This window comes from Hyperolius riggenbachi, chromosome 4 (genome assembly GCF_040937935.1).
Source record: "Hyperolius riggenbachi isolate aHypRig1 chromosome 4, aHypRig1.pri, whole genome shotgun sequence".
Taxonomy (NCBI): Eukaryota; Metazoa; Chordata; class Amphibia; order Anura; family Hyperoliidae; genus Hyperolius; species Hyperolius riggenbachi.
This window is the reverse complement of record NC_090649.1, coordinates 193236149-193263149: the sequence shown is the minus strand read 5'-3', so window position 1 is coordinate 193263149 and position 27001 is coordinate 193236149. Positions and strand designations below refer to the sequence as shown.

Below are 27001 nucleotides of genomic sequence, written 5' to 3'. Positions count from 1 at the left end.
CTTAACCTCCCTGGCGGTAAGCCCGAGCTGAGCTCGGGCTATGCCGCGCAGGAGGATTTCTCCGGCCCTGGTGGGGCGATTTGGCCCATTCAAAGTGCTGTGCGCGCAGCCAGCACTTTGCTAGCCGCGCGCACAGCTTGATCGCCGCCGCTCTGCGGCGATCGCCCGCACGCAGCGGCAACAGAGGGCCCCCCCCCGCCAGAGCCCTGCGCTGCCCGGACCAATGAGTTCCGGGCAGCGCTATGGACTGGATCGGGTGTGCCTGACGTCAGGACGTCGGCTGACGTCCATGACGTCATTCCGATCGTCACCATGGCGACAGGAGAAGCCAAACAGGGGAACGCGTTATATACGCGCTCCCCTGTTTGCTATTAGTGCCGGCGACGATCGCACTAGAGGGACACATGCGCCCTCTAGTGGTGTTTCATGTAGCTACCACTCTGGTAGCTTTACATGAAACAAAACCGCCAGGGAGGTTAAACACTCTTACGCTATGTGAAGCATCTTTTATATTTTTCATCTGGAGGTAACAGCAAGAGACTGCCCACGGAGGAAACCGGAGGTGGAGCTCGCTGAGCTGTGGAGGTTGCCTGAGAGGCCGAGGGGTGGCCTATACCCCTAAAGCGAAGTCGGGCCCAATCTGGCCATACCATCTGGTGAGCAGAGCAGGGCCAAGGTCCTCCAGCACCCAAGGCTGAGACACCAAAGTGCGCCCCCTATCCCTCCCACCCCAGCCGTCACACACTGATTGCTGTTAGCCACAGGGCCCACAACCTCCCCAACACCTCAATATCTAGTTATCTGGCTGGCAGTCACTGCTATGTATCCCCTTTTCTTATTTCTTTCTGCTTCATACACAATTAGGAATGACAGCTGAATGAATTGTGCACCCCCTCCTACACTGTGCCCTGAGGCTGGAGCCTCTCCAGCCTATGCCTCGGCCCGGCCCTGCTGGTGAGTCTCTTTATGTTGGGGGCGGGCAATCATTGCCCTGCAGATTTCTGCTTTACCTGCTGTGGATTGCCTATTGCTTGTGAACATTTGTGCGTAGACTGATTCTGAGCGCTTACCGGATATCACAAATTACTGGCTGGGATTTGAACTGGAGACTCAGCGCTGCAAGGCAAGAGAGGTAACCACTATGCCACCATGCTGCCCAAAGTTACAAATTACACTTCAGGTGTAGTTTAAATGGATCCTGAGCAGGACTCAAAAATGGCAAAAAGCATACCTGGGGCTTCTTCCAGCCCCTCGCAGTCCATGAGGTCTCAGCGCCCTTTGGGCTTCCTCCGTTCTTCTGCTTGTGGCTACGTTAGCTGACGACTACCTGAGGAGTTGTGCAGAACTGCGCATGCGCGGCCACTCAGCGCTTGACTTGCTCATGAGCCTGTCACCGTGAGCATTCTGCACACGCACAGTTCATTCTTTCGATAGGGGCCGCGCATGTGCAGTTTCCAATTTTGATTGACCAAGGTGAAGCACTATTCTGCCGAAGACTCTGCAGGGGCCCCATGGAGCAATAGTTAAGTGGGGGGGGGGGGGGAAACACCTTGTTGGGAGGGCACTACAGGCTCTTGAGCCCTGTGGCAATTGCACCCTTTCCCTCGATGCTGGCGCTGGCCCTGTTACAGAGAGTGAGTGCTTCAATTTTCTTCACCATTGGAGAGTAATTCCTTGAGTGTTTGAGGCATATTTAGCTATGTGAAGATAACAAAAAATACTTAACTTCACTCACTAATCCTCATCTTCACCCTAGCATCTGCCCTGTGCATCTTAGGAACAATGTCTACACAAAATCAATTGGACATTAAATGGATGTTTTAAATCATTTTATTTTTTTTTATAACAGAAGTATACACAAAAGAGATGTTTCAGCATAAATTGCATAAACATTACAATTTAAACATAATACACGAAAAAAAGTGTTAGGCCCCTTTTGCACAGACGGCTGAACTGTACACTTGTCCAGCAGTTCAGCCTCCCAGGTACAGGCCACTAGCGCTTTTGGCTGCAATTTCAAGCAAAAAGCTTATTGTAATTTCCATTTAGCCTTGTTTACAGTATACTATTGTCTCTGACCATGACAGAAGGCTATTAGCTCCCAGAGTTCATGAATGATAAAAAGCAATAGGTTTGCATACAGCAAGACTATTTTCATCAGCAAGCAACGTCACCAAGAAGGTTTTTTTTAGGACAAATAGGTAGAGATGACTTATTGTAATCCACAGTGCAGTTGTAGTAGCAATTTGTGATAAATCCACAGGGCAAAGTTCTCAGTAGAATAAAATTTAAAGAGAAACTGTAACCAAGAACTGAACTTCATCCCAATCAGCTGATACCCCCTTTTACATGAGAAATCTACTCCTTTTCACAAACGGATCATCAGGAGGCTCTGTATGGCTGATATTGTGGTGAAACCCCTCCCAAAGTGTGATGTCAGGACCATGGTTTTGACATCACACTATGGGAGTCTTGTTGCATTGTGGGAAACAACAGCTGTTTCCAACTGCCAAAAAAGCAAGCAGCATCTCCTTCCACTTACATCACCTGCCAGCAGTAAAAATGTCACTATGAGATAAATGTCAGAATATAAATCGGAGAGGAAAGATTTTACAATGGGCAAACACTGACTAAATAATGTATACATAATAATTGTAAATATGAAGCACTTTTTTATTACATTATTTTCACTGGAGTTCCTCATTAAGTCAACCTTATTACTAAAATGAATACTTTTGAGACTTCTCTGAAGGACTAAAAGGTAGTTATGCTACATCTTAGAAACTTCTTATTTTGCTCTGCACTTTTTACTGCAGGTCTTACCTGAGAACAAAATACCCAGAATGCAGTACTCCTTAAAGCTTTACCCTTTTCTCCAGGTGGAAATTTCCCCCTCTTATCCACATTTAAAAGTCTTGTAAGGCTGTATGTAAATGGCCAAGGCAAAGAGTAAGCTTCTCCTTCAGGGCCCTTTCACACTAGGATGTTTTCACTGCGATGGGTTACCCTTTTTTACCGTAGGGTGACTCTTGGCCAACAAAATTCTCTGGAGCCTTTCACACTAGATGTGATGTGATGTGCCGGAAGCATCACATCTGACGCAAGAGCATCTGTGCATTGTCGGGCAGCATGCAGGGCGACGTGCCGGGGATCGGAAGTCATGTAAGACTATGGCTATGCAGGGTTTTGCCTTGCGGCGCACATGCGTGAAGGCATATTTTGATAATAGACTTCCGCACATTTCTTATTTCGGCCACAGGAAGTGAATGCTAGAGGGCCTCACTTCCTATTTGGATTTGAGCCAGAAGGGGGATTACCATGTATTAACGCGGAAATCCCTGAAGGCTATTTTTAGCGTTGCGGAACTATGCGAACATCCAATCGCATTGCCCCGCCGAAACAGGCCTTAAAGAGACTCAGAGATAAGTCTTCCTGCTGTTTTTTACTTACCCGGGGCTGCCTCCAGCCCCATAAGCATGAATGTGTCCCTCACCGTCCTCCGGCAGTCCTCCGTTCAGCCGCAGTCAACTCCCGGTATGCGCTCAGTCGGACTCAGTCTGACTGAGTACCATCAGCAGGGGTCCACACACGCGCAGAAGGTCCGCCGCTGATGTCATTGAGCCATTTACCAGGGGAGGACGGCGAGGGACACATCCATGCTTATGGGGCTGGAGGAAGCCCCAGGTAAGTAAAAAAAACAGCAGGAAGACTCATATCTGAGTCTCTTTAAGATTGTTGAATGCTAGTATGAAAAAAAGATTTCATGCAACCTTCTCCAAACTTCATTTTATAGTCTCTAGTCAATTCCTATCAGCAGATTTAATGGCAGCTCTCTACTTTGATCACTTTCTAATTGGTGTACAGTTTGCTGCAGAGTGTAGCCTTTTTTGCTTTGAATTTTTGCCTTTTTTAAAGATAACTTACCACAAAGGAATGATGGATGTTGCCATTGTTGACTTTACGGAAGTCAGTAGTTTTTGCTCTTTGGTTCTATTTGCTGCTGATTTGTAGCTGCTGACGCCAGGGTTGTGGCTTGGCTTTAGTATAAAGTGCATATTCCACAGTAAAAAAACAGAACTATGCAGGCTGTTCTGCCCTAACCCAGCACTGCACCAAGTCTATCAACAGATTTTGTTGGGTATAGATGCATAAAGAAAGTGGCATGCATTTATTGTCTCTAAATGACTTGCACATTATGTGAACATACGCCATTTGGAACCTCATCTTGTTGGAAAGCTGGGTTGGTGTATTCATTGCTCTGGAGATTAGTCATCTTGCTGCAATATATTGTTTCTCCAATTGGTGGCCATTCTGTGTCTCCTGCCAATGTTGCTTGAAGCTTTTTATACTTGCTGCCAGGCTTTAATCTTAGACATTTCTTCAAAATCCTCCAGAGAGCTCTGTTATCCATGATGAGCTCCTAAAAATGAGATTCCAGTCAAGAAAGGACATATACGGTATATATTATCATCTTCTACTTCAAAATCTCTGATCGCCTGCCATCACTCTATGTGTCACTGTCTGTTATAGCTATACATGTATATAACAACCCAATAACCTCAAACCACCAAGATACTACAAAAATGCTTGTGCACACCTTGATCATGTATAGTCTTACTCTTAACTAATGCAACATCTTCCTCTGTGGCCCACCCACCTACCAACCCATTGACTTCCCTCCAGTCCATTCTGTACTCAGCTGCTCACCTCATCCACCTCTCCTCCTCTTCCACTGATGCTGCCCCTCTCTACCAATCTGAATTTATTATACATTATGTTGTTTTCTATCCAAAACAGTTTTGTCAGACATGCCTATCGCATGGATATGTGCTATTCATGTATGGTTACACATTATGGTGTACATTATATCTATTCTTCTTTACACAGTGCTTTGGAATATATTGGTGCTTTATAAATGAAAAATATACTAGTGCATCATAATCTCGTTATTGATCAGAAATAATTTAGAGGTTAAATTAATCTAATCATGCTGTAAGGTCACATATCCTTTTAGAGGAGGAAGAATCACTCAGTACTGCACCACATCTTTGAAGTACTGCACCACATCTTTGAAAGTACTAAGTACACTATTGTCATATCAATACTAGTCATTTTTTACTTTTATCAAAAAACAAAAAGAAGTATTCCATCATACAGCTTCGATATTTTCATTTACAATAATACTGACCTCCACTGCAAATAGTACCACCAGATTTACAGCAAGTAGAACTATCATGTGTATTCTCCAGCTGGTGGGTGTACAGACAAGCTGAAAATAAATTATATAAATAATAATCATTTGGACAGCACATCATGATTTTTTTATTGCAGTTGAAATACATATTACAAAATGATGTATAAATAATAAATGATGATAATAATAAATTAATCAGTTTCAAAGAGATCACAGGAGCGTGCACCTTCCATCCAAGGCTTTATTTCCACATAGGTGACAGTGCAACAATTCAAAGTGCAGCAAATCGCATCAACATGCATAGTTAAATATGAAGTGACGGACCATTGTGGCAGTTCTTACGTGTCCATGCTGTAGTGGGTCAGTGGAAAGGAGGTGGGTGGTAGGTACAGAGGTGGCGAGCGACGGCCGTTTCGCGTCTCCTGACGCTTGGTCACGCTACGTGCCACGTGCTACGTGCCACAGTGGCACGTAGCGTGACCAAGCGTCAGGAGACGCGAAACGGCCGTCGCTCGCCACCTCTGTGCCTACCACCCACCTCCTTTCCACTGACCCACTACAGCATGGACACGTAAGAACTGCCACAATGGTCCGTCACTTCATATTTGACTATGCATGTTGATGCGATTTGCTGCACTTTGAATTGTTGCACTGTCACCTATGTGGAAATAAAGCCTTGGATGGAAGGTGCACGCTCCTGTGATCTCTTTGAAACTGATTGAACTGTTCCTTCTTACCCTTAGCGGAGCACACATCCAGTGACAGTTGTTTTCAGTCGCAGGCATAGCCATAGTGGCCAGTGAAGCTTTCACCTGTGTTTACTGCCCGTGTTCATTACTCAGTATGGGATGTGCCACACCATAAATCTTTTTTCTACCTTGCCATACATTTGATAATAATAAATTATCTAAGCAAAAGAGGTGATGTTGAACATGACGAGCAGCAACAAAAGTAGCTGTGAAAGAAATTGCTATAAAGGCCTTTATATTTAACATTTGAGGCCCCATTCACACTAGAGTGTTGTGCCACGATTTCGGCAAAACGCTGAAACGCTATCGCTTTTTGATAGCGCTAGCCTTATGAAACCCTATGGGCCCTTCTTGCTTGGGTGATTTGAGCTAATCGCCACAAATTGCCCAAAACGGGCAAAAACGCCAAACGCAAATGTGTAGCCTGCACCATTTTCAGGCGATTTCCAGGCGATCATGTTTCAGTGCTATAGAAGCGCAAATCGCAATTGCGCCAAAATCGCCGCAGTGTTAAGTGATTTTTCCGCGTGAAATCGTGGAAAAAATCACTCCTGCAAAACGCTGGCAAAAATTTCCGGCGTTTTGAAAACAGTAGGTGTGAATAGAGCCTTAGAGGATACATACATACTGTACATACATATATACATAATACCCTAAGGACATAATGTGAAGAGTCCTTTTTTTATACAGAAACCCGGTTATCAAGCAGAGTTTTAATTGATGAGAGTGGAAATACACCAGGCTTCTTTTTTTATGCTACATGATGTTGACTATAGGCAAAATCAGATAGGTGAAATTGCTCTTTCATAAAATTATATTTTTTCATATTATTAGGTTTATTTAATAGGAATGTATAATCATCATAAGAAAAGAGTATACACTCTTATTTTTACCACTTAACCCCACAGGCTATTTCCCCTTACTGCCAAGAGCCATTTTAACCTTTCAGCACTTCTCCAATTCATTTGGCCATAACTGCATCACTGTTTATCACAGCTAAATGATCTATATCATGTTTGTTTGCCACAAATTAGGATTTTGGGGGTGGTATTTGTTTTCAGCAATTACTTTATTTTCTATGCATTTTAAAGGGAAAAACAAAGAAAAATGTCTCTATTTCCATCTCCTAAAATTTTAAAATCCTATCCTGAGGTCAACATTTACTGGGAACAAGTCATCAAATTTCTTCATGACAAGATGGATGGAACAGTGAACCTTGACCCTAAACTATGTTTACTAAATATTGGCAAAAAGGACTTTATCTTACCCATTATCTCCGCTTTGCAAGAAAATTGTTGACATGTTATTGGATTCAACCTATGTTACATACTTTGTCTGATTGGATACACACTGTAAATTCTGCCCTGCCTTTTCATGAGGCCATATACCGCAGACAGGGAGCTGACACCAAATTCTCCCTTATCTGGGATGCCAGGTTGCAATCTCCCCACACCACTCCTTTTTTTCTTTTTTCATTCTATTTTTTCTGCTAGATAGACATCACTATACACTCAGTACTTGATTGTATAATGGCCTGGCATTGGGGTATCTTATGCCCATTTGTGGGAGACCTTATATGCTCGTTCCAACCTGAATAATTGCAAATACCTTCTTTTTTTAAGGAGGTAAGAGGGCTTTTTGGTCCTTTTTAGCCCTTTACACACACCTAGGAGATCTAGTTCAACATGAGCTTGCTGGGCAATCTGTAACTCTGGGTACATTAAGTCCCATCACATAGAGCCATATTAATCCATGTCATGCACTGATGAGGTCTGAAACAGTCTGTATACATGTTGCATTATTCTGGCTTTTTACAATTAAAAAGCTGACAAAAGTATGTTATGCAACAATGTATGCGTTCTTCAAATGATGTGCATTATTATTAGATGACTCAACACATGTTTTAAGGGTAGCGTTCATGTTGTTTGCATAGCGCATGTATGCTATCTGCATAATGTGCATTATGCAAACTGCTTAACTTGCCCTAACATTTACATACAGTATCAATGCAGTCTAAATATTAGTGAATCAGGCAGGCCCAATGATTGGAACTGTGTCCCAAAAGTGTGAAAATGAATGGTGTATGTTTTCTTAGTAATGGTCCTTCAGGGCAGAAGATCTATGAGTGACCAGTCTATGACTATTGTAGGGTATGTCATTCAAATATGGTGTATTCTAGAATGATATTGTCAAACTAAAGGTAGTCATAATTGAGTTGACTGTTTTCTGAAAATTCAATCACTTTGAACCAATTAGCCTTGCCACAAGAAAAATGTCTGATGATTTTAAACAGTTTATTGGTTCAAAGTGAGAACAAGGGTGCAATCAGATTTTGGTCAGGTTCTGACGCTAAAAAAAAGGTCACAATTTAGATACTAACCTCACGAGAGGGAAGGCTCTGGATTCTCTTGAGGGTTCCTCCACCACCCTCCTCCACACTGTTCCAGCACCGAGATCCTCACAAGCCCTTCGACAAAGTTTGTTGATGGAGCTTAACTGGCATGGCACAGATAGCTTGCTTCTGCATGGAGCTGAGTGGGTTTGGCTTTTTCTGGCAAGCCAAAGCTATTGCTCTGAGCTACTGCACATGTGCAAGCCATCTATGCTGGCGCATTGCGGGTAAGCTCCATGGAATTTTGGGGTCCCAGCTCTGGAATGGGGGGACAAAGAGGGAAGGGACTCTGTAGGATCCAGAGGTTTCTCTCTCCTGAGGGAAGTACCTACATTTTTGGCTTGAAAAAAAGTCCCAGATTTGCTTTGAGAAAGAATCTGACCAAGTTTCACTGTTGCATAAAGTATTACCAGTGGCGTAGCTTAGGAGCTGTGGGCCCCGATGCAAGTTTTACATGGGGCCCCCCAAGCACTCTATTCATAACAATTGATACGGTGCACCAAAACCTGCCAATGGCAACTACAGTGTCAGAGGTGCAAGAAGGGGATGGGGAACAGTTTGTTAATGATTACCACTATTCAAAGTATCTGTAGAAGTGATTATTATGAGCACAGGACCAATAGAGAGCTAATACTGCAGTTCAGGGAGGGCCCTACGGGGCCCCTCTGGCCCAAGGGCCCCGATGCGGTCGCAACCTCTGCACCCCCTATTGCTACGCCCCTGAGTATTACCCCTGATCTGTTTTTGACTGGTGAGTAAACTGGTCATCAGCTTTCTTGGGCAATGATCAATCCATTCTCAAAAAAAGTATTGTTATCTACAGTATGTCATGGTGTGTTTAAATATTTTCATTTGGCAGATGTTTTGTGAATTCTGAAATTGCATTTAACACACATACCAGCTAGATGTAATAACAATGTTACTATCAATGGAACAGCATAAAGTACATGTATATGTAGTTGTCTTTGGTAGACAAAGTTATTCCATGTAACTTGTGTAAAAAATAATTTTCTTACCTCCAAATCAAGGTAAAACTTTTTGAAATCAGCAAAAATGAAGTATATGTTGAACGTTACTTCTATAACCAGTATCACTACAAATAAATCTAGGAGACAAGAAATAACATTTCAGGATTAACAAACTAGAAGTTTTTAAATTTAAATAAGCACCACCAAACAACCAACACAGGCACAGTAGCTAGCTACACTGCATGTCTATGTACCTACTGCTCACACCATTAGTGGTTACAGGCTGGACTGTTGAAGGGAATATTAATACAGTACATGCAGCATCTGATTTACTGCCTGTGCTCTTATGTGTGCATTAGTGCTGTATCAGAGCAATTAAAGACCTGAATTAGCTATCTCGCTAAAGCTTCCCATACACTGCGTCGATTTCCCACCGATATACAGCAGATTTGATCACTGTGATCTGCTGTGAAATCGATAACGCAAATGTTGACCAATTGATTTCCTTCCGAAATCGATCAATTCCATCAATCTGTCCCGGCGGCAAATTTTGCTCGATCGCAGACGGGTCGGGAGCGCGTTGTTAGCGGTGATCGACCAACGCTGCATAGTGGCAGTGATACATTACCTGTCCCCGGTCTGTGCTGACACTTTCTCAAGCTGGCCTGTCTCCTCATTACTTCCTGTCTCCTCCTGTGACAAGCTGAAGTTTAAAAACTAGAGCGCCCTCTACTGTTTGTACTTGTGCTCGTCACAGGACAGGAAGTGAAGAGGAGACATGCCAGCCAGAGAAAGTGTCAGCATGGATGGGGACTCGTGCCGGCGGACAGATAAAGTATCACTGCTGGCCCGGGAAGCACATGGGGGCGGTGAGCAGGTGGCAGCTCCACAAGTTGTGAATCAATTTCAAGCTGAAATCGATTCAAAATCTGTGTGAAGTAATGGGCAGCCAATAGATCCCTCTGTGATCAGATTCGATCAGAGAGGGATCTATCTGTTGGTCGATTTGATGGCAATCGATCAGTGTATAGCTGCCTTTATACTGACAGACAACTCATCTGATTCTTAGCACGTTTTTACATGTTATATGCAAGTAGATAAAGTAAAAACAAATAGAAATAAGTCAGGAGAAAAGTTTTAGAGTCAGTCCAATTGTTCTATGCATGTACAAATAAATACAGTGTGTACTACATCAGTATATTTATATCTTTTAGCATTGATTCCCGCATCCAAAACCTCACTAAGTCCTGCAACTTCCACCTTCGTAACATCTGTAAGATTCGCCCTTTCCTGACCTCTGCCACCACCAAACTCCTCATCCATGCCCTCATAATTTCCCGCCTTGACTACTGCAATGCCCTGCTGTCTGGTCTCCCTATGACCCGAACAGCCCCACTGCAGTCCATCATGAATGCGGCAGCCAGAATTATCCACTGCTCCCATCGCTCCACCACGGCGGATCCGCTCCTAGAATCCCTCCACTGGCTTCCTATCCAGTCCAGAATCAGATTCAAGATACTGTGTCTGACCTACAAATCTGTCCACAAAACCTGTCCAACCTACATTTCCGATCTTACTCAGAGGTACACACCTAGCCGCTCACTCCGCTCTTCCAATGAACTTCGCCTAACCGCCCCCCGAATCACCCAGTCCCATGCACGCCTCCAGGACTTCTCAAGAGCTGCTCCAACACTATGAAACTCCCTACCTCCACCCATTAGGGCAGCCTCTCCTTCAACATCTTCAAGAAAGCCCTCAAAACTCACCTTTTCACTCTGGCCTACCACCCCTCACAAGTGCTCTAAACCTACAGCTGAACTCTGGTCCCCTACCATTCGTGTCCTTACCTCTCCCTCTAGATTGTAAGCCTTTGGGCAGGGTCCTCCTCCTTTTGTGTCCTACCTGATCTTGCACCTCCATTACTGTGCACCCATGCTATGCATCTGAGTGAACCTAACCTGCCTAATCTCCATGCTCCATCCAGTGACTGACTAAGCATTACCTTGTACTCATACTATGGTGTGTGATCTGGTTTTCTTGTATTCCTGTATTGTCATATTGCTGTATGTCACCTCTAAATATTGTCTGTAACCTAAATTAATGTTCAGCGCTGCGTAATATGTTGGCGCTTTATAAATACAATAAATAATAATAATAATTGATTGTTGTGGTAATGTGGTATATATTTTAAAATATTATTGTTTTACTATATTTACCATTGTAACTTGGAATATGCTGGTACATAGGATCTTATATTTTAGAGAGTCTTTTAAAGTTAGCCAATCACAGTACTGTCTTGACGCAAAACTTCTTCCTGCCTTTACTTATGGCTAATATGGTACTATACTCTATTACTGTAACACATCATAGGCAGTAACATAGGCAGTATGCAGAGGGTCCTGCATTTACATAATAATCTCCCTACACAGAGTGCCCAGTCAGTCTACTCCAGATCCAAACCTCAAGCCCTAGTCTGCACTAACACTGCTCCATGCAGGGGTTTTGGTCCTGCTGGCCACCTACCTGATTTAAGATGATATGCAACTAACTACAGGTGCCCATACATTACTCAGCTTGGTGGCTGATCGACCATTCAATAAATTTAATAGAATGAAGACCAATACCGCCAATAGCATGACCTATCGAAAATGTGGCCAATGTCAGGCCCAAATTGGCCAAATGTATTGATCGGATTTTCTGCAAAATTGCGGGCCGCTGTGCTCAATCATTTGCGGGAGGATTGAGTTAGTACTCCATTTGGTTAGTACTCCACCATCATCCTGCAGAAGTCACTGTGATATTTTTGCTTAAAATGGTTATACAAAAGAAAATTGGGACAAATCATGTTATTTTTTTGTATGTGTTCTATATAAGATTATCAAGGTGTTTTCTGTCCATTACAACATAATGTTCTCCCTAGGCTCTTTAAGCCAGGTGATCCACCTACATGACTTTAGTGGGCACCGGGCTGTCATCAGCTCACCTCCTCACCCTCCTCCTATGCTGTAAGTAGTGTTGCGCCGACCCTGCATTCTCCCATCGCTCCCCACCCGGCCCGGGTACTTTTTCATGCCACCCAGCTGGTAAAAAGTTCTGGGAAGAACCCTGCAACCTATTTACTCTCTTATTGTAATTTTCAGACTGTTATAGGTTCATAAGAAATGAAAACAAATAAACGTGGTTAATGTAAAAGTGAACTGCACAAATGCTGAGCTGGACAATCAAAGTTTCAGTATGAGATAATTATTGGACCAAACTAAATACAGCCTGGGAACACTGTAATATTTAGCTATCACTTTGATCAGATGCATCAACTCAGTGATGTGTAGTGTATAATAATAATATAATTCAGTACTCACAGTTCCTATATAATGGTTGTCGAAAAGGTTTCCCCTTAGAGAAGACAAAAGACAATATTACTAGATGCACGGATGATACCAGCCACAGCGTTGTGCTCTCAAAGCTTTCATAGTTTATTTTCTTTCTCTCATGTATTAAAATATATGTGAGATTCCGATTCAAGCTTTCATTTCCTGGATGACAGGCACTAGGAAACACCAATGTTGAAGAACGTCATTAGCACATATAGTATAACTGACATTGTTATTCAGTTTAGATCATCACAGAGTCAAACTATATAAAATATGAACTATAAAACACACAAAGTTTAATTCTAGAAAGAAATTCATACACATTTATTTATTTTAGCATTTATATTGTGCTGACATCGTCCCCAGTACTTTACACAGTATATAGTCTTGTCAGTCACTAACTGCCCCTCAGAGGGTCTCACAGCCTAATCCCTGTCATAGTTACAGTATATCTTCCTATCACAATCTAAAGACAATTAGATGGCAGGCAATTAACTAGTCTGCATGCTTTTACAATGTGCGAGGTAGCCAAAGTGCACAGAGAAAATCACACAAACACAGGGAGAACGTACAAACTCAAGATAGTGTCCAGGCTCAGATTCAAACCAAGAATCCAGTGCTGCAAGGTGGGCATGCTACCTATTATGCCACGTACCACCCATACATGATATGAAACGTATTAATATCTTCCTGATTTTCTCTTCTTTTTTTGTTTAGTCATGAAAGTAATTGCTTCTGGTCTCCAAGCAAACTTCTGAATGCTCATTTGATTTACTAAAGGAAAAAGTTTCACCAGTATCCTTTAGTGTTACTTTTCTGATTTGGGAAACCTCAAATTCATAACAAATATCAGTCACTTATTTCACTTTGGTCCAAATCCATGAATGCCCTGGTCCACTAATCAGCAGATTCTAGCAACCTTATGTCCTACTAGGTGCCTTGTTCACCTTGTACAGGCTCCTCCCAGGCCCTATAAAAAAGGCCTGTCATGCGACCTTAAGCCTCTATTTCATTGTTGTGTTTCACCTATCCATTAGTCAGATCAGTGTTGCAGAGAATATGGTTATGGTAAGTATGGGGCCGGGCTGAGGCAGAGGCAAGAGAGGCTCCAGCCTCAGGGGCAAGAGAGGCTCCAGCCTCAGGGCGCTGTGTAGGAGGGGCACACATCTCGCTCAGCTATCATTCCCCTATTGTGTTTGAAGCAGAGAGAAATAAGAAAAGGGGAAAAATGGCAGTGACTGCAAGCCAGATAACTAGAGATTAAGGTGTTGAGGAGGTTGGGGGCCCTGGGGTGCCTCTTAGTCTAATAGCAATCAGTGTGTGACGGCTGGAGTGGGAGTGATGGAGGGGCGCACTTTGGTGTCTCAGCCTTGGGTGCTGGGGGACCTTGTCCCGGCTCTGACGGTAAGTATGGGGCCGGAAAGTGTGTATGTCTTTGTGTCTGTGTGTGTGTGTTGGTGTTAAAGTCCACAATTGCAAGGGCTACTGCTCACGTGTGGTTCAGGCCACGTGCCTACTCAGTCACGCTCCTGTGGCTGGGGTATCATGATTGTGAGATATGTAGCCCTGTGTTCAACAGAAAATTGGTGCATGAAACAGTGTTATGTATTTGGGACTTGAATGATATTTTCATCAAGGCATTTAAAAATGTTTAAGTGTCTGCAAACTGCAAGCTTTAGAAGACATTAAACAGAGATGAATCAAGAATACACAGGAATACACAGGAATACACAGGAAGACTTTTTCTTCAAATGGCCTTCATTAACATTAGCACTAGTAATCAAAGTATGTCTCCAAACTGAGTACCAAGTTAATTTATAGAGAAGCAGAAACACTAGGATTTTTTTGAAGTGAACCTCAAGTTACCTTCATGCCCACATTCTGGAAATAATATTTATTTAAAGTAGTTTTTGATTAACATTTTAACTGTATGTTCCTATTTGGTACAGACAGCTAAAAAAATACTGTTATTAGTGTTATTATTTTTCTTTTTATTTGAAATAAAGCCAACTTTTTCTTAGCATTATGCGGAATGGAATATTGACAATTACAGGTAACAAATACTTATTATCCACGATAGTATATTAGACAAATGTGATAATAGAATTAGAAATACATACACACTGCAAGAACATGGAACAACGCAAGCACATTTTGTTTTGGTAGAACTACCATGGTAATTGGCAAAATACAATAAATAATAAGGGGAGAATCGCATGCTTATGAGCCTGCAGTCTAGCCCTGATGTGTTTACTGTATGATACAAGTATGTTATGCTCTTACAAAATCATCTATAGTGAATAGCATCCAAGCATTGCTTTAATATAACAAGCGGTAAAGTTGCAACACCTCTAAATTAGTTGTAAAACCACTTTCCACAAAATGTCTAGCAGTGACTTTAATTCCCACTTGTTGAAAGTGGAGTACAGTGAATATGTGATTGCGTGATTCACCTACCTAAATATGTCATCTTTGCTGTACCATGGCTGCTGCTGAACCATAAGAAATGCGTATGTCTGCATAGCCACTGCATAGGTAACATTGAAGATCACTGAAAGCAATATCGAGGGAGACATCATCTGGCCTGGAGGTCTATATTTTGCCAGTTTTGGGTATGCAGGAGTAGCACTCACTGAAAAGCACAAAACGCAATAAGTTATTAAAATAAAAATAACAACTAAACAAGCATTGTACACTCGTATTTAAATATTTTACACTTCCAGTCAAGGTATACAAATAATATTTCATTCAAAATAATTGGTAAACACTGAAGAATAATTACATATGTGCAGCATGGCGCTGGGGTTGTGACTTGTGAGCTTATTTCTTGAATTTTTCATAATAGGGTACGTAATGGCAACCTGAAGTGAGAGGGATATGGAGGCTGACATATTTATTTCCTTTTAAACAAGGCAAATTGCCTGGCTGTCCTACTGATTCACTTTCTCTAATACTGTTAGTCATAGACCCTGAACAAGCATGCAGATCAGGTGCTCTGACTTAAGTCTGACAAACGTGCTTGTTTCAGGTGTGTGATTCAGATACTACTGAAGCCAAAGAGACAAGCAAGACTGCCAGGCAACTGCTGTTTTTTAAAGGAAATAAATATGGCAGCCTCCATATCTTATCATTTCAGGTTCCCTTTAAGGTAATGACAGCTGCCATTGCCGATGCTTTCATTTTCTAGGTACCCGACTTTTGTACTCAAACTATGTCTTCAATGTTTAGAGGATAAGTGCATGTATTACACAGAGACCAAGAAGAAAAATAGGTGTTACTGTCTCAACCAACAAAGTGCCCATTAAAACACTGGGGTGCAGAGGCCTAAAGCTCCCATCATTGGCTCAGAGCGCTACTGCCCCTAAATTTGGTGCTTTCTTTAATGGTCAGTGTAGTCCTCCTGGATACATCTATGGCTTTTATTGACGTAGTAGAAAATCAGATTTTAATATAAATGTGCTGATAATTAAGGGACGATGGTGATCAATGATGGTGATAAGATCACAAATATGCTAATAAATGAAGGCTCACTTTCTAATCTTGTACAAGAGAAACACTAATGTAGGCATTAGCACTGCTGATTTGAAGCGATAAGGTCCAAGGATAAAATCTTAAAGGACCACTATCACAAAATGTATAAAAAATAAATAAAAAAAAATGTATACTGAAGGTGTGTGTGTGTGCGTGCGTGAGAGCGTGCGTGCGTGTGTGTGTGTGTGTGTGTTTACCAGACATTTATCAAACCCATATAAAATATGAAAAATGAATGCCAATATTTTACTTACTTGTAAGGAAAATTGCAAACACAATAGGAAAATCATGTACGAGCCATTGGTTGTTTCCAAAGATGTTTCTTTGCTAAAAAAAAACAAAAAAGTACAGTTTGATCACTCTTTAGGTCCTGAATCCACTAATTTCGCAGTTGTGTCCGCTTCTGTCCGCTTCTCAGCATCTGTAACATTGATGTGTAACTGAAAAGCGGACACAACTGCGTCAGTGGGCTCAGGCCCTAAATAAGCAAAGTCCAGATATTGGTGCAGCCTGCACCTTTATAGATAGACCCCCATAATATTTATTTTCTAACCTTCAAGAATTAGGATTCATATAAACCTTTAAAGTACGCCTGAACTGAGAGGGACATGGAGGCTAGCATATCTAGTTCCTTTTAAAAAATACCAGTTGCCTGGCAGTCATCTGAATCTCTTCTGCCTGCAGTAGCATCTGAATCACATACCAAAATGCAGCTAATCCAGTCAGATTTCAGGACAGCCAGGCAATCTGAATTATTTAAAATGAAATAAATGTCAGCCTCTATATTTCAAACCATGTACCCGTCTATGAGAGATCTAATAGCATAAGGGCCCTTTTCCATTTGCGGAGTGATGCGAGTGCAGCTACCTAGCCGCATGTCAACACTTGCGCTACTGGCCAAGTCACTTCCACATCGGGAGATGCGGAAGTGTATGGAGGGGACGGCGGGTGGATGTGGCTGTGCGAGAATCTGCAGCATGCTGTTCCATTGCCGTGCATTGGTTTCAGGACACCCACGGTGCGATGCGACTATGACAGCTAAAATTACACTTGTAATTACAAAGGGACAAATAGACAGACTGTTCTTTCTAAATACACACGGGGTGGATTTCTCTGCGTTTTCCTTGTGTCCTTTAAGGTTTAGGTTCACTTTAAGCTACTTCTGAATGTTTCCCTGCTGGACAACTGTAGGGGGGTCGGGGGAAAATGAGCTGAACTTACCCGGGGCTTCTAATGGTCCCCCGCAGACATCCTGTGCCCGCACAGCCACTCACCAATGCTCTGGCCCCGCCTCCGGTTCACTTCTGGAATTTCAGACTTTAAAGTCTGAAAACCACTGCGTTTGTGTTGCCGTGTCGTCGCTCCCACTGATGTTACCAGGAGCGTACTGTGCAGTCGCAGACCATACTGGGCCTGCGTAATACACTCCTGGTGACATCAGCGAGAGCGGGGACACAGCAACGCAGGCGCAGTGGTTTTCAGACTTTAAAAATTAAAATTCCAGAAGTGAACTGGAGGCGGGGCCGGAGCATCGATGAGTGGCTGCGCGGGCACAGGATGTCTGCGGGGGACCATTAGAAGCCCCGGGTAAGTTCAGCTCATTTTCCCCCGACCCCCCTACAGTATTCCTTTATGCCTCACTCTGTCTAATTCTACAAAAGATTGTGCTGTCATACAAAATAAGTGAAATAAACACACTTAAGCTGCAGTCTTCATTTTAACAGTACTGCCTTTTTTAACAATAACATTTTTGTGAAAAGCTAGTAGTTACTTAGACAGACGCTTGCTAATTTCCAACATACAGTATGCATGCTGTTTGCCCAAAGACATGTGTGCACCACTATGCATTACTTTACATAAAATACCCCTAATCAATTGTGTTCAGCTCACTATAATGCCTCAATCTTGACTTAAACCTGATTAAGCTGATGAAGTTCAGCTGCTATCTCTGCCATTATATAAATATGATCTTGTTACAGGAATCAACTCAGTAGCATTTCCAAGCAATTTTCAGTAACTGTTTTATCAGCTGACAGTATGGAGAGGTGATACATATTAAGCAAGATTATTTGTAAGTTAAAATCTGATTTCACTATTAACTCAACACTTCAATAATAACAACAAAACAATAAAATGAATAATGACAATATTACCCAGTAAAGCAGCAGTATGTTGATGTATTCGACTAATCCCACCAAAGCCATGTACTTAAATGTGCAAAAAGAAGTGACCAGGGCAGCTCGACCTTCCCTGTTAAATAGTATGAAAAAATTGTAATAGTGTTTTTAACATTACACTTACAAATCTTTATCAACTTGACCCAAAGTTAAAATTCCTCCCAATAATATGAATCATGCCTGCCGTACATCTCCCATTCAGTCAGTCACAATATGAAGGAGTGTGGAGCTGCAAGCAACAGATGTTTTGAAGGTGGTTTATTAAAGAACTAGAAAATGTGCACATGCCAAAAACTAAAACTGTCTGAAGAATCATGTATGGGAGTCTGCTAAAGTCAATAATACTTATAATATGTGGTGCCAGAGGGGATCGGAGAGCCCAACGATGTTTCGTATTTCATTTGACTGTGGTGAAGCCAGCAACAGCTATTATGCTTCTGGTTGGACATAGTCCAACATCAGGAGCTGGCAGTGGTGTAGCTAAGGAGCTTTGGGCCCCAGTGCAAGCTTTACACTGCAAGCACTCTATACATAAAAATTGATACAGTACACCAAAACCTGCCAAGGACAACCATTGTGTCAGAAGTGCAAGAAGGGAATGGGGAACAGTTTGTTAATGATCACAACTATTCAAAGCATCTATAGAAGTGATTATTACCAGCATTGGACCAATGAAAAGCTAATACTGCGGTTGAGGGAGGGCCCAAGGGCCCTATTGTGTTTGCAACCTCTGCAACCCCTATTGCTATGCCACTGGGAGATGGGGAGAATGGTCCATTGTCGGCGGACGAAATTAATACAAAAATGTATGTTTTTTCCTGATTTATGTGATGCAACCAGGTCATGGTTATCCAATAAAAATGAAGTAGCTTTCATTGGACATTTATTTAATTTTAGAAGATATTTCATCACTTCTACAGAGCAACTTCAAAGTTCAAACAAGTTCAAACAAGGCGATACCTAGACATTTTATAAGTACAGGTAATCCATTTACTTCAGCCAGCAGTTTGATTGATACTACCGTGCAGGTATTAATTAAGTGTAGGACTGAAGGTGTGAACTGTTTAAACAAGTATTATTAAAGCGAAAGTGTATGTTGACATCAACATTAGCATATAATGTAGTTATATCAGGTTTGTCTAAACATATTGGAGACAGTACACACCTTCAGCCAGGTACATAAACAACTAACGTTTGCACCATTGTCTGGAGGCTACCTTATACTGATGAGCAAAAAATTCCAAGAATATTTTTGCATTCATTTTTTCAAAAAATAATGTAAAATCCAACTTTAAAGTGAAATGATTTTTCACATTTTAGAGCGATTTTTAACTTTAACCACTTTGTCCTCCTTGACGTATAAAAACGTCAAGGAGGACAGGCGCGCTCCCGCGCGCTCCAGCGGACGATTGCGCGCGTGCACGCGCACTCCCGGCCGCGGAGTCGGTAGCCACGGAATCAATGTATCGGGCTAGGGAGCCCGATCATTGATTCCTCTCCCCCGCTGAAAAAGCGACAGCTTCTCTCGGAAGCTTCGCTCTTTCTGAAGCTGTGTCCCTCTAAGCGTACATTGTACGCTTAGAGTGACGTCATGTAAAAAAAAATCGAGATTGCCATCTTGTGGCCAAAAAGTAAAACTACAAGTAAATACCCAAAAACATTACAATACACCAATATTTCCCCAAATAAAACACTTTTATATCCCACCCTCCCAAAAATGCCCACATAAAATGTTTAATAAAAAAAAACAAAAAAAAACATTACTATAAAAAAAAAACATAAATATTTACCTAAGGGTCTAAACTTTTTAACCACTTCAGCACCACAGGGTTTTTTGCTTAAAAACCAGAGCAATTTTCACATTTCAGCGCTCCTCCCATTCATTCACCAATAACTTTATTGCTACTCATCAGATGTAAATGATCTATATCTTGTTTTTTTTGCCACAAATTATGCTTTGTGAGGGTGATATTTGCTTTTAGTAATTATGTTATTATCTGTGCATTTTAAAGGGAAAAATGAGAGAAAAAAAGAAAAAATACACTATTTCTCCATTTCCATGCACTATAGTTTTCAAATAAACAATGTTACCATAGGTAATACCCACACATTGTATTTTCTAATTTGTCCTGGTTATCTCAACATTTAAATAATGTTCCTAGTACAATGTATGGTGATAATATATTAGTTTCTGGTTTGTGTTTTTTTATTTCTCATTGTACTCTATCAGTAATTAAAAGCCCTTATCTTCATGATTAACAGTAATACACTCTCATGGCATACATATTTTAAAAGCTAAGTCCCTAGGGTAACTGTGTATTCTCTTTTCAATGCTGTCACTTTTGTTGTTTTTACAAGTATTTATTTGGGGGTATAGAGTACATGAAAATAACAGTTTTATTGCTTTTCATTCAGTTTTCCGGTAAAAAAAAATCACATGACTTATCCCTCAGTTGTCAAACAACACAAAATCTATTCTCTCACTTGTCACGATTAAAATGATACCCTATATACATAATCAGATAGCTTATTGGGCATACAGCACACTGTTTACCACAAGTACGCCTATCTACTCCCCTGAGCTTCAAGTAAAGTTTTGTGGGGAGTAGATAAGCGTAGCAAGGGAGGTAAAGTGGTTAAATATCTATGTAAAGATGAAATATTTCTCTCTATTTTTTTTTATAAGCTTGTAAATAGTGATGTATGCAAAACGGAAAAAATGCTCTTTTATTTCCAAATAAAATATTGTCGCGATACATTGTGATAGGGACATAATTTAAATGGTGAAATAACCGTGACAAATGGGCAATAACAATACGTGGGTTTTAATTATGGAGGCATGTATTATTTTAAAACTATAATGGCCGAAAACTGACAAATAATGAATTTTTTCATTTTTTTTCTTATTCTTCCTGTTAAAATGCATTTACAGTAAAGTGGCTCTTAGCAAAATGTACCCCCCAAAGAAAGCCTAATTGGTGGCGGGAAAAACAAGATATAGATCAGTTCATTGTGATAAGTAGTGATAAAGTTATAGGCTAATGAATGGGAGGTGAACATTGCTCGGATGCATAAGCTGAAAACGACTGAGATGTTAAGTGGTTAAAATGTGTGATTTTTTGCGATTTTTAGGTTTAAAAGGTGTAATTTGCTCTTAACTCATGAATATCAATTTAGGCAAAAATTTTGATGAAAATTCAATGTATTTGGCGAAAATATAATGTATATTCGCAAATATATTTTTAAAGTTGAAAATAGCATTTTTGATGTGAAAATAACTCTGGCAAAAAGTCACAAGCAGCACTGCTACCTTATCTGTCTTTGCATACACCTTGACCCGAATAAAGAAGAACATTCACATTCCTCTAGATTGTAAGCCTTTGGGCAGAGTCCTCCTCCTTATGTCTCCTACCTATTCACGCACCTCCATTACTGTGCACCCATCCTACGAACTCTTGAGTGAACTTGACTTGCGTAATCTCCATGCTCCTTTAACGATTGTGGAACTTTCTCCGTGATCAGCGCACAACGCGTGCGCTGATACGGCGGAAATCCTCCACAAGCGTATATTTGCAGGCACCCAGCAAAAAGGTGCTACGCACCCGTAGAGGGAAATTCCTGTCGGCAGATGGCGCTGGGGAGTGCAGAGGAATCAATCCTCTGTACCTCCACAAATGCCAGACAGGAATTGTACGAAGCGCAGAACGCAATCGCAAGAGAGGCGATTGCGAATGAGAACGAGCAAAGGGACAGATTGTATGTGTGTGCGCCAATCTAGTCGCCACCCCGCGACCGCGCACACACAACAGCAGATATGAAATAGGAACGCGATCGCGAGAGGTGCGATCGCCAGACGTGACACAAGGCAGATCAGAATAGAATACGAGGGTAGCAAAGGCACAGCAAATAATACAATGAAAAGATACGGAAAACAACAAACGCTAGCTAACCGCGAACACCGCACTCATTCGCAACAGTGCACGCGGTTATGCGCGGTCTCCACGTGATAAGCACAATAGAGACAAGCACGCCTAACTAACCATCGACAGACAAACATGAAACAGAGGACGCTAGCGCTTGCTTAACGGTTACCTCACCGAGCCTCCAGCAAGTGTAGCAGACAAGACAGACACACGAAAACAGGGACAAGCGAGAGATAGGATCCACAGCACTAGCGAAAAGTGGCTAGCGCGATCCAGGTACAGAGTAGCAGAACAGAAGGATCCCCAGCGCTAGCGAAAAGTGGCTAGCGCGATCCCAGAAGACAGAACAGAAGGATCCCCAGCGCTAGCAAAAAGTAGCTAGCGCGATCCCAGGAGACAGAACAGAAGAGATAGCCTGTAGCAACCGCTGCACCAGCTATACTCCAAGAACAGAGATCAGAACCATTTCCTGTCGACCACCGTTGGGACAGGACAATGGCAACAGGCAAGACAAGACAGAACAGGCAATACAGATAATACAACCTGACTGGGCTAGAAGGGGAGCCTAAAGCAACCCCCAGGAATTAACTATACTAGATAGCAATGGCTGACACTCCAGCAGTGTCCATCAGGAACAGACCATGGAAAGGAAATGACCAGCAAAGCCTTCTGGGAAACATAAAGCTCTTATAGTGCCAGTCATCAAAGAAGGCAGGTAGGGGATTTGCATAACGAATGTATGCAAATTCCCCAGCAAGAGAACAGACCAGAACTTGCAATGGAAAGACAGGTCTCTGTTCCAGAGTCCTGCAGCATGCAAACCTAAGCAATGGTCAAAAGGCTGCCTGCCTGCCTGCGCAGGCAGCTGAGCGGATTCTCACAGTACCCCCCCCCCCCCCCCCTCTAGGGATGGATTCCAGACATCCCTCAAAACTGGTATCATCACAAAACTCTAACTGAAGACTCATGAAGGTCGGGGCAGCCCGACAAGGCCCAATTCCAGAGTCAGTCCATCCGAAACCGACCTCATCGGAAGCAGAAGACACCGAAACATGCCCATCAGCACTACAAGTCTCAGCGTAACACCCATCAGGACTGTGGACACCAGAGAAGAAGCCATCGACACCCTCCAGACAATACCCACCACCTTCCAAGGAGCGTCCAAGAATACCAAACCTGCCGCAATACCTGTTCGAAGTGTCCCTTACAACACCAAAGCCATTGCTGATCGTATTCAGGGCACCAAGCAAAACCTTTCCCGAAATCTCCCAGAACGCCTTGAAGCTCCGCAGAGATCCCAAGAAGCCAGAACGCTCACCAGGCTCACATGGAGAACCACCAAGAACCCCTATGGAACCTATGATCATTCCAGACTCAAAATTAGCAGGACACCCATCAAGATCAGGACTTTCAGGGACCACTTCTGGGCATGCAAGCAGGCAGGCTATATCGGAACATGCCTCCACTGAGGAAGCATCTGAGTACGCTGGTAACCGAGGCACACTTGGAGAACCACCAAGAACCCCTATGGAACCTATGATCATTCCAGACTCAAAATTAGCAGGACACCCATCAAGATCAGGACTTTCAGGGACCACTTCTGGGCATGCAAGCAGGCAGGCTATATCGGAACATGCCTCCACTGAGGAAGCATCTGAGTACGCTGGTAACCGAGGCACACTTGGGCTTTCTGGGTCACAGAGCACATCGGGGTACACTAGTACAGGAGAAACCTCAGGACATGTCGGGGAACTGCCAACTTCAGAGTCGGACACGACAAGACCAAAACCAGTACCGGGCAGAAAATCATCACGAGTAAAGGTCACAGGTACTGGTCTTTCAAAAGAAGACTCGGACTCAAATTCAGAATTTTCTGTAACTGTAATATCATCATCATTGACTACACATGAATGAAGCTCCACAAGAGCTGCAAAAGTAGTCAGCAAGGCAGCAATTCCTACGGAAGAGGGTAACACCTCAGAAGGACTTGGGGGGCAGGAGACATCTCCTACAAGTTCTGCACCCTTTGGGAGGAACTTGGAGACCTCCAGAACATCAAACAAGACCTCAGGAACATCATTTTTAAAGTTTTCTAAGAAGGATTCTGTACTATCCATGTTACAGGGCAAAACTGGAACTTTATTTTGGGAACAGGGCAGATGTCCCAGGGAAGGTTCCACCATAAACTGAGACTGAATTTCATCATCATGAGTGGAACGTACAGGAATATTCACTGGACCACACAATGACTCCCTAACTTTAATCTCGCTGCACCCAGAATTCTGCGTAGCAGTCAAACTAGCTTGCAACTCCAAAACTGCAGAAAGACAGGTAAAAATAGCAGCAATACCTAGACGAGCCTCTAGGGGCAGGGCAGGAGATATTGTACAAGGCAATATTGACTCATCCAGAGTACAGGGTGGAGAGTCAGAACTTTCTTCAAAGCAAGAAAGGGACTCCCAAATGTCAGTGTGATTGGACATCGTTTTGTTATTCATGGTACAGGGCAGGTTCAGAGAAAGCGTCTCTGAATAAGGCAAAGAAGGTTCAGCATCAGATTCGCAAAACCGAAGCGCTGTCTCACTCTTAGATTCGGCTAACAATGTCAAATCCGAGGAGCCAGGACGCAAAACGTGCGAATCAAAAATCCCTTTAGGTTGTGAAACTGACGCTTCCATAGCGCAAACCTCCGCGATCTGCGGAGCAGACTGCAAGGCATCCAGGACCGAAACGCTAGAGCAACTGTCCCCAGGCAACGGGCCCTTACAGGTGTGAACAGGGTGAGACAGAGACTCATCTGCAGAAGAAATAGTGACATCAACAGGACAAACTTTATTAGGCATATTAATTTTACTTTTGACGCTGCATAGTCAAGAACTCTTCCCCATAGCAGGGTCACAGACGGAAGATCTCAAAGATCTGTTACTAAATGACAAAGGATCCCACACATCCTTGAGGAAACCGGCAGACTCATGCCAATCACAATCTGCAGGAACATCCGAGAAACAGGCATCAGATCGCACAGATTCAAACTGCACACTGTCAGGAGAGAATCCTTCAGGATTCGCACAGGAATCAACCACAGCGGCACACTCATTCATTTCAGATTGCACAAAGTCAAGACTCTCATGCTTTACCCCAGAAAGGCAGGAACAATCATCCGACAATGATGTCTCTTTATTGGAATCAATTGGTTGGTGTGTGTGCAACTCATCCAAAATCGTTTGCCATACATAGATCACCAGATCCACATCATCCTTGTCACATTCATCGGAATCAATCAGAAGATACATTGAATCGAGACAAGCATTCAAGACATTTTCGCTTTTTGCGATGTAAAAATCACAAAAGGCTTTCCAATCAAAATCGAATTCTTCCAGCAAGGCCCCAATATCCCAGGAAGCAAATGGGGGTTCAAACAGGCCAGTATCCAAATAATCTCCAAAGGGGTGGAGTTCAGGAACAAGAACAGATTGTTTAACTGCTTTAATATAGTGTGCGATCCTACCTATAGCAGGATCCACATGAGCTTTGGATTGGGGCAAAAAAGCCAGAGACGGAACATCATTACAAACATCAATAGGGAGTGTTTTATTCCGATGCTTGCGTTTTTTAGTTTTTCTCTTTTTAGCCACTTTGCATGTCTGCTGTTTAAAACCTGAAGTGGCAACAGACACATTGAACTGATTGTCATACTGAAAAGTTTTGCATGGAAGGGAAAGATCAGCTGACTTATCAGCAGCTACACACTCAATCAGAGCAGGTGGCAAGCCAGGCAGTTTAAACCAGTGAGAGAATATCACTGCAAGCAACTGATACAGATTACCATTCCAGGAATTGATTTTTAACAAATCATATGCCCAGGTGATCAAATCGTCTTTTAAGAGCACATAGGCAAAAAGAAGAGCCGACGTGGACGGATCAGAAATCTGAAAGGTGGGATTCAGACAAAACCTCACACAATCAGAAAGAAATTCCGCCTTGGTCTCTGAATTTAGCCTTTTAAAGCTCTTAAAGACACAGGACCCAAACTCGACAAAATCGTCCAAATCTGAAATTCCGTCTACACTGGGGTTTTGGGTTGGGCTGGTCATTCTGTAATGATTGTGGAACTTTCTCCGTGATCAGCGCACAACGCGTGCGCTGATACGTCGGAAATCCTCCACAAGCGTATATTTGCAGGCACCCAGCAAAAAGGTGCTACGCACCCGTAGAGGGAAATTCCTGTCGGCAGATGGCGCTGGGGAGTGCAGAGGAATCAATCCTCTGTACCTCCACAAATGCCAGACAGGAATTGTACGAAGCGCAGAACGCAATCGCAAGAGAGGCGATTGCGAATGAGAACGAGCAAAGGGACAGATTGTATGTGTGTGCGCCAATCTAGTCGCCACCCCGCGACCGCGCACACACAACAGCAGATATGAAATAGGAACGCGATCGCGAGAGGTGCGATCGCCAGACGTGACACAAGGCAGATCAGAATAGAATGCGAGGGTAGCAAAGGCACAGCAAATAATACAATGAAAAGATACGGAAAACAACAAACGCTAGCTAACCGCGAACACCGCACTCATTCGCAACAGTGCACGTGGTTATGCGCGGTCTCCACGTGATAAGCACAATAGAGACAAGCACGCCTAACTAACCATCGACAGACAAACATGAAACAGAGGACGCTAGCGCTTGCTTAACGGTT

The 27001-nt window shown here is 42.7% G+C and overlaps 1 protein-coding gene across 1 annotated transcript in view; it reads right to left on the bottom strand.

The window, feature by feature from the left end:
• Positions 1 to 1814: 1814 nt before the first annotated feature.
• LOC137504740 (probable cation-transporting ATPase 13A4) overlaps positions 1815 to 27001 on the bottom strand; it is a 169098-nt gene continuing 143911 nt past the window's right edge. Inside the window, exons 24-30 of the mRNA XM_068233323.1 lie at positions 18359 to 18455; positions 16460 to 16532; positions 15132 to 15306; positions 12663 to 12850; positions 9352 to 9440; positions 5189 to 5269; positions 1815 to 4420 (exon numbers count right to left, since the gene is read on the bottom strand). Coding sequence (XP_068089424.1) covers positions 4178 to 4420; positions 5189 to 5269; positions 9352 to 9440; positions 12663 to 12850; positions 15132 to 15306; positions 16460 to 16532; positions 18359 to 18455 — 946 coding nt within the window. The 3' untranslated portion in view covers positions 1815 to 4177. The remainder of the gene's footprint in view (positions 4421 to 5188; positions 5270 to 9351; positions 9441 to 12662; positions 12851 to 15131; positions 15307 to 16459; positions 16533 to 18358; positions 18456 to 27001) is intronic.